Genomic DNA, 16979 nt, shown 5'->3' with positions numbered 1-16979 from the left:
TAAATAACCGCGGAGGCGTCCGCTGCACTTTGAAACGGCAACTTCGTGCAGGCGACGTGAAGCTCACTGCTGCCACCTAGCGTTACAACCCGACAACGGCAAGGAGGGTCCACCTGATTACGCGTGTTATGTCAAATTCAAACCGCCCGTGCAGGTTACAGTCCCTTAAATTGATTGACTGTGAGCCCAAAATAAGAGCACCAAGCGATTAAATCAGAAACCCAACTAAAGCCCGATTACGGCGACTGTGCTCCGGGAGATAGTGGTTGGCATCTGACGCTTGGAGACGTCCCTAACGAGACAACCTTCGGCCCAAACTTCCATTAAAAGTTCAAATGAATCGTCCCGTATGCGGCAGCCGATTAGGTTTGGACAGCCCGGCGGAGCCCTTTCTAGCCAATCAGGCTCCGCGCCTCACACAAGGGGCGGGGCTCTGAAAGTTTTCAGGAAGTCGGTGAGTAAACGATATCCAACCTTTCGAAGTTGGCAGCGAGCATCGACCGAGAAGACTCGTCGCGAACGTTGACAACCAAACCAACGTCTTCTTTTACCATTATCAAACAATGGAGAGCGGCGCCTACGGGGCCTCGCTGGCCGGGGGCACCTTTGATTTCGTCAGCTTTGTAAAAAGACCTCAGACGGTTGTGCGCTTTTTGTGCTGGGTGAGTTTTGCTTTATCGCTAAGTAACCCAACATGTGTTAGCAAACATTAGCCAGTCGACGCTCCACAACAAGCTAACTCGACCCAGTAATGGCGAAACACGTCAGCGTTCGTTCGATCGTGAATGTCGTCCGGTCCGGATGGACCCAGCTAGGAAGTGAGACTTTTTGCAAATGACAGCAAACCCAGATGGCGAGGCGGCAACGAGCCGCCGACGATAGCTGGGTTCAGAAACTAGTTAATCTCTGGTAAAACGCAAATGTTTTACAATGCAACTTAAACGCCGATCACATCGACAAAGTCAGTCACACTGTGTTTTGTGCAATGTCGGCTAAGCACCCGCTGAACTCCGGGCAACGTACTCGTGGTGTCTGGACACCTGTTTGGCTGTATTCTGGGATTTTTCAGCCCGGTCCTGGTACGCTGTTTTGCCAGGTAGACGAACATAGACACGTGTTGTTCCAGGTATTACAAGCCTCCAATCAGGGAAGCTTAAAAGCTGGAAAAACATGTGGACGTCACGAATTACCGGGCAGACTAGATACCCACCAGTACCGGTAGTAGCTAGAAGACTTGTGTGAGAGCCACTGATTGACATTATTTTGTGTTGTTGGAACAAGACGGGCACGAATTGTATCCCTCTCACAAAAGATGTGTGCTAACGTGTTTTTCTGTTTGACTTTTATTAAGTTTTGAGTTTAAAAAAAACAGCAGGAAATTAGTCGTCTGTTGTTGTGTAATGGAAGCAGAGAAGTCACTGAAACTATTGGAATAGACTAGTACACTCATCACTATACTAGACTAGTACACTCATCACGATACCAACTGATTTCACTAGTTACCATCAGTTAGACGGGGGAGGATTTACCAGTGAAATCATGTGAGTTAGTGTTGGTTTGGAAAGAAAATCTGCATTTGCATGGCTCTCGATGGCACCCGAGTATCTCCAGTAACATTTTGTTGTCTCAAGGTCTAAGCGAATGTGACTGAATAATCAAGAGGGTGATACCTTGCCATATAATTGTGGCATCACAGTCCCAGAGTTGTTTGACCCAAAACCTGCCTTTACCAAGCTATATAGAAAGCTCCAAGCCCATGACTCAATTGTAAATAATTAAATCTCTGAATTTCTTTCATTTTTGTGTTTACCTATTCGCAGATATTTTCCATCGTGGTGTTCGCAACTATCACAGCAGAAGGCTACATTAACTCCTCAAAGCAAGAAGATGCAATGTGCATGTTCAACAACGATGACCAAGCCTGCAGTTATGGGGTGGCTGTTGGAGTTCTGACCTTCCTGGGATGTGTTGTCTTCATGATTTTGGATGCCCACTTTCCGCAAATCAGCAACGCCAAAGAAAGGAAGTACATTGTTACTGGGGATGTCATCTTTTCTGGTTCGTCAAATTTTTTTGTCTTGACTGAAAGGAAATCCCCCTGAAATCAAAACCCCATCTGCTATTTTTCTCATGGTTGACTCTAGCTCAGTTGATTGTAAGCATGAATAAACAGCTTAAAATTTGGACAATAACATTACAACTTGTTGTCTTTAACAAAATAATAATAATTCTGTGTTAATGGCTACCTGATAGTCACAAAGTAGTGCAGCTACTTATGTTTTTTTTTTGTTAAGCAGTGTCCTATTGTGATGGGCTCTTCATTTTTATCCAGCCTTCTTGGTCTGTTAGAATATGCTTGAAATATTACATTGATTAATGTCTTACACACAGCTTCTGAACAAATTTTTCCCACTTTTCTTTTAACTCTGGGTAGGAGCCTGTGCCTTCCTGTGGTTCATCTGCTTCTGTGTCCTAGCAAACCAGTGGTCCAACACAACTGAAACCTTCGGTATTGCCGTTGACGCCGCTCGAGCTGTAGTGGCCTTCTCATTCTTCTCCATCCTCAGTGCGGTGAGCCTCCCTTCAACCTCTCATATGGCCAGTATTTTACTAGTAAAATGCCTCAGACAAGATAAGACCCCGGTGTCCTTCACTTACTGTGCTAAGCTAGTTTACTGAAATTTTGTTGCGCAATCTGTACAACTGGTGTTCTAGTAATCTATTCAAATTTTACATCCACTCTTTTACAGGCTTTTTTGACTTCTTTTGCTTATGGAAGATATCGCCAAGGTGTGAGTGACTTTGACCAGGGCTACAGTGACCCAGCTAATGACCATAATACCCCATACCCACCCACTTACCCTCCATATCCCAGTAGTGGCCCAGAGGGCTACCAGCAGTCACCATTTACCAACAGCCAGGAGCGGCCAGGAGAATACCAGCCTCCAACATTCTAAAGAACTGGGATGCAAATACATGAAACTGACAGGTTTGCCTATGGCTGATTTACAATTTGGACTGTCCCCTGCACTCCATATGTTTCTTTCTATCAACAAAGTTTAAACTTTTTATTGTGTTTTTAATCATTGGAGGTTGCACTGATGTTTTTAGGTGGAACCAAAACTGTAATTTGGTGCTTGGTGGACATTTGCTGCACTTTCCAGTCCACAAAAAAAGCATCTGACAACTGAATTAAGAGCATTTTTTTGGTAGAATGAGATTGAGTTTTAAGTGATGACACTGTGCCACCGCTCTTTCCTCACCGAAACTGAAATGGTTATCTCTTTCTCATTTTTGTTTCATTCTCATAGGATGGTTTGAAAGCAAATGAATGAAAAAGCTGTTTATATCAAAATGCTTATTTTAGCTTATAGTTTATATTGTGTTGCAGGCAAAACTGTCATTCTAAGATTTTATGCATGAAACCTTAATTGCTCAAGTGCACATGAATATGTTGCCATTATTTCTAAGTTGACTTGCAGGTCAATTGCCATATATTGTATTAACTGTAAATGGGTTGATACTAGAGATAAGGGCTTTATCATTTTAGCTTCTACACAAGCTCACACATAATTTCATAAATTGGGAGGGGGGTATTAAATAACTGAAGATGTTTTCTAGAAAACTACTGGACCACCTTTGCTTTATAATCAACCACTGAACTTACATGGGCACTGAAAACACAAATGATCTTTTTTGGGGCAGTATGTTTTATACCTATACTGCAGTTTGATGTGGTTACACAGAATGTATTTCAATTTGATACTGCTGCAAATTTATGTATATATAAGAGTGTTTTATTCTGTGCACAGGCAGTGCTACCTATTTCTGACCATTGTGCCTGCTACCTCTGAAAAAGATTACGACTTCGAGTTTTCAACTCCAGCAATTTTAAGGTGTGTGTGTGGGTTGTTTTTTTTTTTTTTTCAAGCTTCAAAATGGTAAGTGATTTCAGGTTGTTGTTGTTGTTAAGAATATAGTAAACTGAAAAAAAAATCATTAGTGTAATAGTTTTCTAATTTCAGTTCTTCATAATTCAGGATATGACAATCACATGGGACTTTTGTTGTATTTTTGTCTTGCCATTTCACAGTTGTATTCTGTAGCTTTGAAAGAGTTCCCCACAAAGTGCCTTCCAAAGAACACCTTTTTATCACATCAGCACACGAAGTTTGCCAAATAAAGACTTGCCTTGTTTTGAAACTTTGGGCCGGTGTCTCATTATGTCAGTTGAAACAGGACTTACCATGTGGGAGTGTTCCTTTGGTAAATATTTGCATCGCGATTATGCAGACCTGCATAAACCTGGAACGGTGTGAAGCCATCCCACTTAGGTATCCATTCAAAAGTCAATTCACCAACATAAATACTTTAGCATGTGCGTATTTTGACAATCTTTAAAAACTGATAAGCCCCACATAATTCATTATCTTAACACCCTGAATTTGTGGTTGACTGCCACTCTATTGGGGTCCTCCGAAACACTGAATAATGGCAACCAAGAGTCGTCTATTGTTCAGCGCCCTAGCCATACATTCAATGATGGGTGTGGTAACAGACCTGCATAGAGATATTCCCAACTACTTTTACGTATATTAGGGAAGAGAGAGAGAGAAAGCCACTTTATTTTGTCATTGTACGGGTTACAGTGAAATAACCCATCCTATTGTATAGGAGCAGGGTCAGGAAGGGCATCCGACGTAACATTTTGCCAAATCGTTATGCGGATTGGCCCTGTGATGGCTTTATGGCCTGTCCAGGGTGTCTCCCCGCCTGCCGCCCAATGACTGCTGGAATAGGCTCCAGCATCCCCACGACCCTGAGAGCAGGATAAGCGGTTAAGATAATGGATGGATGGATTATGCGGATTGACAAGACCATACCAGATTGGTCAAGGCCCTGGTTAACAACGACCGCCATCGGTGCTGTGCCCTCACAGGGTACCAGTGGAAACTATCAAATCTGCTATGGCGACCCCTGGGAAACAGGGAACAAGCCAAAAGAAGAAGAAGATTGTATTGGAGCAGTGGGCAGCTGCAGGGCCCGGGGACCAACTCCAGTTCTTCTTTCCATTGCCTTGCTCAGGGGCACAGACAGGAGTATTCACCCTAACATGCATTCAAACATCCCCAGACCTGGGTTGGCCTGGGGTTCAAACCCAGGACCTTCTTGCTGTGAGGCAACAGTACTATCCACTGGGCCACCGTGCTGCTGATTATGAATCGATGTAGGGTGGAAGTAAGAATTGATTAGTCAATACCCTCTCCCACAAGATATTCACAATGTAGACTCTCTTCCAACCTTCAAATCCCATCTCAAAACGCACCTTTTCAAACGGGCATAGTCAGTCTGATCCACACTTCGTTGAGTTTTGTGCAGATGATGATTTTATACTTATCTGTTCTGTTAACTTTTTATTGTCTACCCTGCTTTGTTTTGATTTTATGCTGTCTGATACAGTGCTGCTTGTTTTTTACTGTGTTCTGTAAGGTGTCCTTGAGTGCTCTGAAAGGCGCCCACAAATAAGATGTATTATTATCATTATTATTATTACTATGACTGAGTTTACTGTTTCAGACAGTGTTATGTGATTGATTGCTGTGGAGCAGGAAAAAAAAAAGGTAAATAAATGCAGTCACGAACCATAATATCAGGGGCATGATTCAGATTAGTGAGGCGGGGGCATCTGTTATTGTCACTGCCTCACTGTAATTGATAGTGAATTAGCGTTATTTTTTCTCGACATTCAAGAACAGGGAATAGATAAGGAGCTCTTTCAGGCTGCCCTGTATCTCTAGACTGCTAAACAACCGTTCATCGCCCACCAGTCTTGCCCTCCACAACATTTTATTGTGACTTCTGCTGTGGCTGATCTGGGACTGGAAAAGCCTTCTCGTGCCCAAGTTGGCTGAATTAAAGTTTTGTAAAACTCCTGTAAAACATTTTTTAATTTTTTTTTCTGAATATCTGATGCATTCTTTTACATTTTATCACCTGTGGCTCACTTGTGTTGGCTGACAGATGACCACACCATACAACAGAATGGCAATCATCATGAAAATGTCATTATGAAGCAAAAAAAAAAGGAAAAGGGGGTTAAAAATTCTACTATTTGGGACCAAGTAACATGAAATAAAGTAATGTTTTGGGAAAAAAGCTATTTTGAAATAAGAGCTGTCTGTTATCAAGGCGCAGTGGCGGTGGCGCAGTTGTTGGCGTGGTCGTCTCACAGCAAGAAGGACCTGGGTTCGAGCCCTGGGGTAGTCCAACCTTAGAGGTCGTCCCAGGATGTCCTCGGTGTGGAGTTTGCATGTTCTCCCCGTCTCTGCGTGGGTTTCCTCCGGGGGCTCCGGTTTCCCCCCACAGTCAAAAGACAGGCAGGTCAGGTGAATTGGCCGTACTAAATTTTTCCTAGGTGTGAATGTGTGTGTGTGTATGTCGGCCCTGTGATGGCCTAACGGCCTGTCCAGGGTGTCTCCCCACCTGCCACCCAATGACTTCTGGGATAGGCTCCAGCATCTCCACGACCCTGAGAGCAGGATAAGCGGTTTGGATGATGGATGGATGGATGGATCGACCTGTTATCAAATAAAAACAACTGTAGCTGTTGTGAAAATGGGCATGATGAAGTATTTCAAAATGGGTTGAGTATTGAATTTAACAACTTCTTGTGTCGTATCTGCATTTATTCAAATCAGAATATAGCATAGAGGCATGTTTGTTTATTTAATTCAAAAAAATGGGATTTGTTGGTTCTTATCTAACGCAGTGCTCCCGGACTTGGAAAAAAATGTAGTCTTAGAGAAGCACCTCTAAGGCCCCTTCCCAGCCTGTCAGACTAAGGCCCCTTCCCAGCCTGTCAGACTAAGGCCCCTTCCCAGCCTGTCAGACTATTGTTTTTCGATACTTTAATAAATGGGAACTAGCAGTACGAGGTGGTTCAGATGTCAGTAAGTCCCTTACAACCTGAAGAAGAACAGAAACAAGACTAATAGTTCAATGAGGAAACCAATTCTTGACCAACCATTGTTCAGCTGACTGTGTTTATGTTGTTTTTTTTCGTGGGAGCGGGGGATAACGCCATTGTTTTAGTTTGTTTGTTTGGCTGTCAACAACTTTATGGAAAAAGAGCTGCAGCAAAATGACATGAACATTTTAGAAAAGGTTTGTAGGTGTCTCTAGATGACCTGATGGAATTTGGGGGGGGGTAACTGGATCAAGGTCATAAAAAAGGTCAAACTTGTTTTTTCGACCACAACTTTGACATTGTTCTGAAGATTGGTTGGGGTCAAAGTTCAGGAGGGTCAAGGGGTTGGTGCTTGTTGTGCTTGGCACCACTTGTTCATTTGCAATCCCCTCTTAATCCAATTTCAGGGTCACAGATCTCAGGCATTGTATAGAATAGGGAAACATCCTGGACAGGTTGATATCGCGATATCGTCTTAATCCAATCCAGGGGGAGGGGGGGGGGACTTCCCGAGCTCCAGCCCCGAATGTTTTCTCAAAAGCCCCGAATCTTTTAGGTTTTTAAAATAAATTCCACTTGGTGTCATTTCCCCTCGGTCTCCCCTGACTAGACCGGCAAACCAATGGAGCGAGGGTTCCACAACTGGGGAAATATCGCCCTCTACAGGTCAAACCTAACATTGATACTGTTACGCTCCAAAAGCAGTCAAAACAAATACACAGACGCCCCACCCCTCCACCACGCCAAATCATCATTTGTTAAAAAAAGCTGTCAGTCAAACGAGTTACGCTGCTGCCAAGTCCGTTCACGTCAACGTGCGTCCTAACGGCGACAAAATCAGCGTTATTGCTTATTTTCCATTGGAACGTCCCGACTGGCTGCGAGCGCGGCGCTTTGAGCCGAGCTTTTGCGGACGCCCTGTTTCCATGGCGACGAGAGACGTCAGCGGTCTGGTGTGCGGCGCACAGCTGATAGGTGCGTGGTTTGTTTACGCGAGGGTTCCGGTGTGGAAAGACTGTCCGACGCGACGCCTTGCTGCTCGCCGCTAGGACACGGTGTCAGGTATCCGCAAGGCCACTTGTTTTGGACGGCGTCACATTAAACGCCGAGTCTTCGCCTACATGAACAGATTTAAACTCAACTTCTCCACGAAACAGGAGATATGTTGCCCATAGCAGCCCACATGAGCCCAATTTATTTATTTAGCCTTTGTTTACAGCTTTGAAAAGTAGCAGAGGTGGAAAAACCCGGTCCAGAAAGTAAAAACCCTAACCGTGTCTTTACTCCATCCATGTATTAAACCAGCTGATTTGGGAAACTAGTCGGCGCAATCTGATGGTTTAGAACGTGGGTGGAGTAAAGACACGGTTATGGTTTTTACTTTCTGGACCGGATTTTTGCACCTCTGAAAAGTAGGAATGCCAAATTAACCATTATACATTCCTGTTTGCCATGTTACCATTGGATGGACTGACAACTATCGCTGGATTACCTGGATACCGAAAAAAACTTCCAAAACGTGGTGATTCCCTGGCAGCTTCCGGAGTTGTATGGAGCCCCCCCCCCTCCGGTTTCTAAGCAGATTTATGGACATTTATTTGCAATGGACATCGGGCACAATTGTATACTTGGAAAGTGTAAGTCATGCTGACTCTAAAAATAAGTGTATCATGTCTGTGTGGACAAAGAAGGAGGAAAAGAAAAAGGAGTGCGTTATGTCTGCACACATGGATTTGGGCGCTGTTCCATTGTGCTGGGATCGATTGGCGATGCCTGCGGGCTCTGGGTCGTCTGATGGGGTCTGCCTATGACGCCGTCTCAGTCAAAATAAACAACGCAACGGAGAGGTTGCGTCGAGCGACAGAGCTGTGTCCTGACGTGCTTTCTCAACACAATGGAGTGACCAGGAGTAGATTAAATAAAGTACATGTTGTTTATCCTACGATGCTATTCCCTATGGAAATCTAATATAATTTGAGTAAAGGTTCTTCTATTGGCCTAGTATTCAATTTAGAGTACTGAAGACCACATTTACTTGGCATTGTTGGGGATCGATTATTATGGCACGGATTCAAATGTAGCAAATATGTCAGCCAAACATGAATCCTGTGAACTCCACTCCACGGTAAAACAAAATAGGTTTCAAGATTAGTAACGCCAAATTCCTACCCTACCTATGTTATGCAACTTAAAAATAGTAACATCAGACAATGTTTGCCTCTTTTTAGGTGGCAGGAGGGGAAAATTAATCATCCTCCACATTTGCTGTGTCATGGTTTCAGAATGATGAAGACAGTTGGAGAACAATTAGATACAAAATGGGATGTAGGCTCTACAGGGACCCCCCCCCCCCAAAGCAACTATCGTATTTTCCCCCAAATGATGTACAGATTTTAGGCTTTCTATTATCTTAAATGGTGACACCATGTATAGTAGGTTGCAGTATCACGAGGAGGCAAGATATAAGTTTACTGGTTTAACAGAGAACGACTGGTACATGGGTACACTACAATCAGATGCGCTGTCACTACACTGAATGCCCTCTAGCGGCAACGTAGCATTTATAGGCCACTGTATTAATGCGAACAATAAAGTAGTCCCACAACACAAATGGCTTGAAAAATTGTGCATATAGCTGCCGTAAATGGGGAAGAAAAATCTGCTCAAGGTAGCCTCTCTCCCCCCCCACACGTTTGGGCTATGCCCCGAATGTTTACAACGAATGGCTCTGCCCCTGGGGCTGGAGTCTACCTCAGCATGGACTGAGCAGAGGAAAGGGGGGGGGGGGGCACCCCGAACAGGTTTATCACTCCATCGCAGGACCCACACACGGCCACTCACACACATGGGCAATTTAGGTACTCTAGATCAGTGGTTCTCAACCTTTTTGGGGTCCTGGACCCCCTGCGTATTTTTGATCTACCCTGAGGACCCCTCCACCTGATCTTGGCGGAGGGGGGTTGCAATTTGATAGAAACAGTAGAAACTGCATTTTAAATTGCATTATAGCATTTATTCACTCTTTGGGGCAAAAATAAGAGCTTTCAGTTGTAACTTAGATATAGTTAACAAAACAGAATTCTTATGCAGTAACTTTCAGATATATGTAACAAAACAGAATATGTATTCAGTAACTTTCAGATATATGTAACAACAGAATTTTTATGCAGTAACTTTTAACAATGCAAACGGGAGCGAGCTCGCTTATTAAAATACAATAAATTACACTTGTGAAACAGATGTAATTAGAGAAAAAAGTCCTGTTACCCTTTATAGTTTAGGTAGATAAAGGTCTGTCACATTTGAGTAAAATAATCCTATTTCTATAAATGTCATAGGATCTCTTTTTTTTAAAGATATTTTATTTTCACGGACCCCTTGCAATTACACCACGGACCACTAGGGGTCCGCGGACCCCCGGTTGAGAAACACTGCTCCAGATCACTGTACACGCATGTCTCTGGACTTCGGAAGGAAACCGGAGCTACCCGCGAACAGGGAACGCATGCATATCCATATCAAGCCCAGGGCCCTGTTCCTGAGAGGCAACAGTACTAACTAACAAAGCCACTAAGTTTTCATTGCACAAGTGTTAAATGCCAGCTCAATTACACCCGTTTCGCGAAACATCGTCGGTGGCGATACACTAGCCAGGAGCGGAGACGGTTTCACGGCTGCTGAGAGACGCCGTTAGAGCCCCATGTGACCGGCGAGGACCGTCGATTCCCATCCGAACAGAGCCGTGGGCGCGTAAACCCTTCAAAATGTCGTGCGACGCACACTCCGGTACACGCCGGTTTTGCTTGCTGTTCACACGCGTTGTTTCGACAAGGGCCCCCGCGGTTGGTACGTTAACCACAGTTACAACGGTTAAGTTTAGGGGTCGCGTTAGAGACGCGGCCGCACGACGGGGGCCCGGCGTTTCACCACGTGGTTTCCGAGAGAATGTGTCTTGAGACATTCCCCCCCCCCCCGCCGTAGGCGGTCTTTGCGTCATCGCTGCCTTTGCGTCATCGCCACATACAGGAAGTAGAGCCTGCGCTCTTGTAAACGAACGGAGGCAGGAGAGCCGAGGGAGCAGGCAAAATGTCACCGCGGCGACAGCCATCGTCGAACCAATAACTGAAGATATAACATCTACCAGTAAGTATGACTTTCGGGATCGTGGACTTGAAAATCAAAATAAAAGACGCTTCTGCCAGCCATGAATACGACCACCCCACCCCCCGATGGCATCCCCCGTACTCCTGTCTTAACTTTACCCCTCCGTCGAAGGCAGCACAGGGACTAGTGTAAATGAGGAGGAGGAAGAGGGGGGGGGTCTACAATCATTGCTCTCTTTACCAAAACCCAGTCAACCCCAGTCAAGATAGGTTTACACAACGTTATGTGAAACATCATCTATGAATCAGTAATGTCAAAAGCTCACGGATAAAGAAAATCTGTTATAGAAAAAGCTCTGTTGTAGACACCCATGGAGATATAGATGTATAGAATAGTGTGCAAGAAGGAATGTCCTTTGGCCCATCCCACCCTATCCACCCTGCAGCACTGAGGCAACTATTTATGGAGCAGGCCTTTATGCTTTGTCAAACTGGTTTCATTTCAAGTTTACCAGTCTGCTGTCCTCAATGACCCACACTAGAGGGTAAGTCAGCGGGCCTTGATGATCTCAGCAGGAGTTTAATGACTGTCAGTGCATATAGTTAATTCCCCGTTCATGGCACAGGTGTCCCATTCTCATCCTTGTAAGAGTTTTCCATCTCCATGAAATAAAGTCCTGCTGTTCCCTAAGACATTACTTTTTAAGTTAGTTTATGTCCCTCCCACTCCTTTGTAGACTGCATGACCATCGTGAAGAGGATCTTGAATGTAGTTTTGAATGTTGATTTCTGTCACACCCTTTGGATTATCATAGGTAAAGGTTTTCTGCTCAGAGAGATTGTTGTTTACTTATATGGCTGCTTTACTATGTAGCCCAGTGGTATTTGTGGCCTAGTTGCCATGGTGTACCGGGTGAAAGAGAAGCCTATTGAGTAGTTTATTGAGTAGCCTGAGTGCTTTGCCCCTTTGGACCTTCTTGTAATCCTCCAAGTCTAGTTAAAGTTCATCACCATCGTGAGAACCCTTAGTCATGGTTGCATGGCCAAATTTTGCAGTGGAAGAAGAGTTTTCTGCAGTGCTGAATGTTAGTAGTATGAGGGCAACGTGTTAACCAAGATGACAGTGGTTCAGCGCAGAAGGAGGCGAAGGGGTAGGCCTACTTAACACTTTCATTTTTTTTAGTGAGGAGCTGTTCTGGACTATCCCATTACTTCAGGAGCTCTCTGCAGAGAATCCTTGCAAAAGTTTTGTTTTTTGTTGCATTCTCTTTATGGATGGACTTTTTCTAATTGAGGCTAGCTAACATTTATTGCATTTTGTGTTTTGACACATTGGATTTGGAATTTGGATGATGAAAAAAAAAAGAAAAAGGAATCATTTAATTTTATTTAATTCGTTTCAACCAGAAGAGGATTGCCTGTCGGCTTCAGAGTGCACGTCCCGATATTGCTGACATAATGTACTGCTGTTTGGCTTGGGGCCCTGTTATGAAAGAGCCTTTCACCATAGGCAAATGCCTCTGCTCTTTTCTAAATAAATGCAGCACGAATATGCCACAGTACATGAAGATCCTAAAACTGGATTTAAAGGTCACTGGAATTTTGTTGCGAGAGTTGATTGAGTTAAACCTACCCTGGTGTCCTTATATGTTAGATAAGACACATTGTAGCTGACCTGTGACCTACAATAAGCACTTCACGTAACTATTTGTGGCTCAGTTTGCCCTTCACTGACCACTTGAGAGAGGTTAAAAATTAATATTCACATGGCATCCAGGTGGCGTGGCAGTCTATTCCGTTGCCTACTAACACGGGGATCGCCAGTTCGAATTCCCATGTCACCTCCGGCTTGGTTGGGCGGCCCTACAAACACAATTGGCCATGTCTGCAGGTGGGAAGCTGGGTGTGGGTATGTGTCCTGGTCACTGCACCAGCACCTCTTCTGGTCAGTCGGGGTGCCTGTTCAGGGTGGAGGGGGAACTGGGGGGGAATAGTGTGATCCTCCCATGCGCTACGTCCCCCTGGTGAAACTCCTCACTGTCAGGTATAAAGAAGCGGCTGGCGACTCCACATGTATCGGAGGAGGCATGTGGTAGTCTGCAGCCCTCCCCGGATCGGCAGAGGGGGTGGAGCAGCGCCCGGGATGGCTCGGAGAACAGGGTAATTGGCCAAGTGCAATTGGGGAGAAAAAGGGGGAAAAAATTAATATTCACAACTTCAAATGAAAAGACCACATAGGAAAAAGAGCTTATGTTCACTTTTGACTGGCTCTCAGCCACTTCTGTCTGAGCAAGCCTCATAATCATATTTTGTAACTTGCGTGATTGTAACAGGGCAGGTTGACAGAATAGGTGAAGCACACTTCTTGCTTCACCTGTTCACAACCACCACCCATTTCTGAGCTTCTGAGTTGGCCCCTCCCAGCCTCCACGTTGACATGGCATGGCTATGGGCCACCTGCTAGTTACCTATTGACACACAGAAGGAGGAAGTTTGACTCAGGCCCTACATGGCCTCGTCATATTTCTTCCTTCTGTGTGTCACTTAGTAGGCGGGCACACTCTTTGCATTATCTCGTTTGAGTTCTTTGTAGAAGTTCCAACATTATTTTTTAATATTTTCTTGAAGACTGATACAGCATCTCTGGGTTTTGTTGTCTGCTATCCTGACTGGAACATGACAAGTGAGTCTTTTCATGGAAAGCTTTATTTTCACCGTTACTGTCATAGAAATTATGGTTTGATGTCAGTAATTATGGTAAACTTTGTAATTGGAGATTAACATCAACTACATGTCTCAAACTCTTGTGTGTAAATCCTTAGTCTTAAGTCTAGTTGTCCCTTAAGTATATCTTTGTGGTTTCTGGGTTGCTTGAGAAAGATTGTTACCTTTAAATCAGTTTGTATTTAAGCAGTTTTACAAGTTTGTCAGTATGACAAATCCTGGTGAAATTTGCTTGGAACCAATGGGAACCTCCCAGGTACTTCAAAAACCACTTAGAGAAAATAAAAACAAGCCTTTTTAAGCTAGTCATTTGTTCACAAGGCAATGCAGCAGTAATAACAGATTCCTGCCTGAACTGAGGAAGGCACAGCTACGCTACCCTGAGGTGATTCAAGGTCAGGTCTGGAATTGAAGAAGGTTATCCTCTGATCAGCCCCACTTTTTCACCCCACTGCCGGTTATGTGTATGTTTAGATTTATCAGAACATGCATATTTTGTGCTGAGCTATTAACACACTGATATAGTCTATGGCAACTACACAGTCATATATGTATGTGTACTGTGAGTTACCAAATTATTTTAGCTTTGCATTTTAAACACAAGCAAAATTTGCCTGCATTATGAGTCATTACAGGATCTTGAAAGTAGGCTGAAGGCTACTCAGAACAATCAGTCTGTTAATTCATCAATATGTTGAACTAATTTTGACATTAACCTATTGTGAGACTTTTGCGCAGTGTTCATTCTGTTGTTAAGATGACTGATGTTCTCGCTCTCTGCCTCCTTTCCCCCTTCTTTTACTGCAGGTCTTTCCAGTTCAACATCCTCCATGCCTGCTTCCCCAGGCTACACCGGACTGGAACAGAATGACCCATTGAACACGCTGCGTATTTCAGTCGGAGGTCTCCCGATGTTGGCTTCCATGGCCAACACTACTGACCCTCGTTTCCGTCTCAAGTGGAGGCCCATTGTAGCCATGGCAGTCGCATTGGCCTTGGTGCTGCTGCTCTTCATGCACTTGAACCCAGGGCTGCACTCCCATAAATACAACTCACGCAGCTGGAGAGCTAGCCGCACCAGCCCCATGCAGTCCGATTCCCATTACAACGACACTTACCCACTTAGTCCCCCAGAGCGCACACCGCAGGGGATCCGCTATCGCATCGGAGTCATTGCAGACCTGGACACTAACTCCCGTAGTGAAAAGAAGCTGACGTGGTTCAGCTACATGCGGAAGGGCTACCTGTTGGTGTCCGAGAGCGGTGACAAGGTGGCAGTAGAATGGGACCCGGACAGGATGGTGCTGGAGAGTCACCTGGCAGAGAAAGATAGAGGCATGGAGCTCTCTGAGTTGGTAGTGTTCAACGGGAAGCTCTACAGCGTTGATGACAGAACAGGCGTAGTCTACCACATCGATGGCGATAAGGCTGTGCCCTGGGTTATCCTGGCTGATGGCGATGGCAGTGTTGCCAAAGGTTGGTGTTGCACAGGATGTAAATTTCCCTTAATTTTAAGTTTTTTAAAAATTATTATTATCATTAATGGCAATGGTGAGCTGTACCTTTGTGACCTATGATCTTCACTCCTGATGTATTGTAGGTTTCAAAGCGGAGTGGCTGGCAGTGAGGGATGAGCACCTCTACGTTGGAGGTCTGGGAAAAGAGTGGACAACAACCTCTGGGGAGTTTGTCAACAACAATCCAGAGTGGGTGAAGATAGTTGGCTACAGAGGGGATGTTCAGCATGAAAATTGGGTTCCCAAGTATACATTCCTGAAGGCCGCTGCAGGGATTGAACCCCCAGGTGAAGATATAAACCTATATAATTTTTGCAAGGCTCTTTAAAACACAAAAAATGTCTGCTTCTTGGATTATGGTATCAAGGCACACTTGTTCTTATTTTCTTTTTGGTTTATTATGCAATGGCCTCCCATGCTGTTCATGACACTGATTCCTTTATAGTTTGTCTCCCTTACCTTTTGACCACAGTTTTACTCAGCTGATTATCCGTCTGTTTCTGCAGGTTATCTTATTCACGAGTCAGCAGCCTGGAGCGACACACTACAGCGCTGGTTTTTCCTTCCGCGCCGTGCTAGCATGGAGCGCTACGAGGAGACGGCAGATGAGCGTCGCGCTACAAACCTGGTCCTCAGCTGCTCACCAGACTTTGAAGACATTACTGTCAGCCATGTCGGTCCGCATAACCCGACCCATGGATTCTCCTCCTTCAAGTTTGTCCCCAATACAGATGACCAAATCATCCTAGCGCTCAAGTCAGAGGAAGACGCCGGCAAGATTGCCACGTACATGATGGCCTTCACGCTAGACGGACGAATCCTTTTACCTGAAACTAAGATTGGGGATGTTAAATATGAGGGCGTGGAATTCATTTAGAAGGGCAAGAGACATATACCTTATTGTGGCCACCTCACTGTGGTTTGTAGCTGTTTACAATTCAATGACTGTTAAAGTGACTCTATGCTTGTTCGCAAGTTTTTGGAAGACACACTTCTTCCTAAAGAATCTCCAGTCACTTGCTTCAGTGCAATTAGGGGAACAAAGATCTGAGACTGCTGACTAAGGTCTGTTACTGGAGTTAAGACTGTGCTTGCCAGCCAGAACAAAAGCCAGCATGTCTTGTCATTGGTCATCCCCTTCCAAGGCCAAATGCATTCCTCAGAAGTACTGTAGCTTTTCTTATAATGAATGTACAAAAGTTGAAATTAATCAGACTGTGATTTTTTGTTGTTGATTTGAAGTATACATTTTCTTTTAAAATGCACATATTTTACAGTCATAAAATGATGACTACAGATGGGGGCCGGGAAATGCTTTACTTGTTCTCCCTTGTGTCATGTGTTGTATTTTAGACGCTAAACATGTTCACTGATATCGCTAAAGGACTTGGGGGTGGGGGGGGTATTGTTCATGAACCTCCACGTTATTTGAAGGAATGTTTGGTGAAAGATATATGTAACCTCATGGCGATTTCTTGTTGGATATTTTTGAGTAAAATCTCTCTTTGTACTTTGCAAGTCTTTGCAGTTCTTTTGGGTGGGGATATGACAGAAACAAGCAAGGGCAGTTCACGGTGGGATATTGCTCTCTCTCAACAAGTTTCAGCCAGACCAAAAAACAGTTACGCAACACAACTGGCTGTGCCTCACGTGGTTTGGTATGAAATG

General features: G+C 44.4%; 2 protein-coding genes across 4 annotated transcripts; both read left to right on the top strand.

The window, feature by feature from the left end:
* Positions 1 to 490: 490 nt before the first annotated feature.
* syngr2a (synaptogyrin 2a) lies at positions 491 to 4227 on the top strand. Its single transcript, XM_056288582.1, has 4 exons — positions 491 to 662; positions 1821 to 2058; positions 2435 to 2571; positions 2751 to 4227. The coding sequence occupies exons 1-4, from the start codon at positions 564 to 566 to the stop codon at positions 2955 to 2957; spliced, it is 681 nt and encodes a 226-aa protein (XP_056144557.1). The 5' UTR covers positions 491 to 563; the 3' UTR covers positions 2958 to 4227.
* A 6756-nt stretch (positions 4228 to 10983) lies between these two features.
* On the top strand, positions 10984 to 16799 carry cant1a (calcium activated nucleotidase 1a). Of its 3 annotated transcripts, none has more exons than XM_056288577.1 (4): positions 10984 to 11110; positions 14602 to 15270; positions 15395 to 15598; positions 15818 to 16799. In XM_056288577.1, the coding sequence occupies exons 2-4, from the start codon at positions 14625 to 14627 to the stop codon at positions 16186 to 16188; spliced, it is 1221 nt and encodes a 406-aa protein (XP_056144552.1). In that variant the 5' UTR covers positions 10984 to 11110; positions 14602 to 14624; the 3' UTR covers positions 16189 to 16799. The 3 variants fall into 3 exon arrangements, with proteins under 3 accessions (XP_056144552.1, XP_056144550.1, XP_056144551.1); XM_056288575.1 differs by lacking the exon at positions 10984 to 11110 and adding an exon at positions 12179 to 12221; XM_056288576.1 differs by lacking the exon at positions 10984 to 11110 and adding an exon at positions 13676 to 13753.
* Positions 16800 to 16979: the final 180 nt, after the last annotated feature.

Source organism: Lampris incognitus, chromosome 10, assembly GCF_029633865.1.
Source record: "Lampris incognitus isolate fLamInc1 chromosome 10, fLamInc1.hap2, whole genome shotgun sequence".
Taxonomy (NCBI): domain Eukaryota; kingdom Metazoa; phylum Chordata; class Actinopteri; order Lampriformes; family Lampridae; genus Lampris; species Lampris incognitus.
This window is presented reverse-complemented; position numbering and strand designations above follow the sequence as displayed.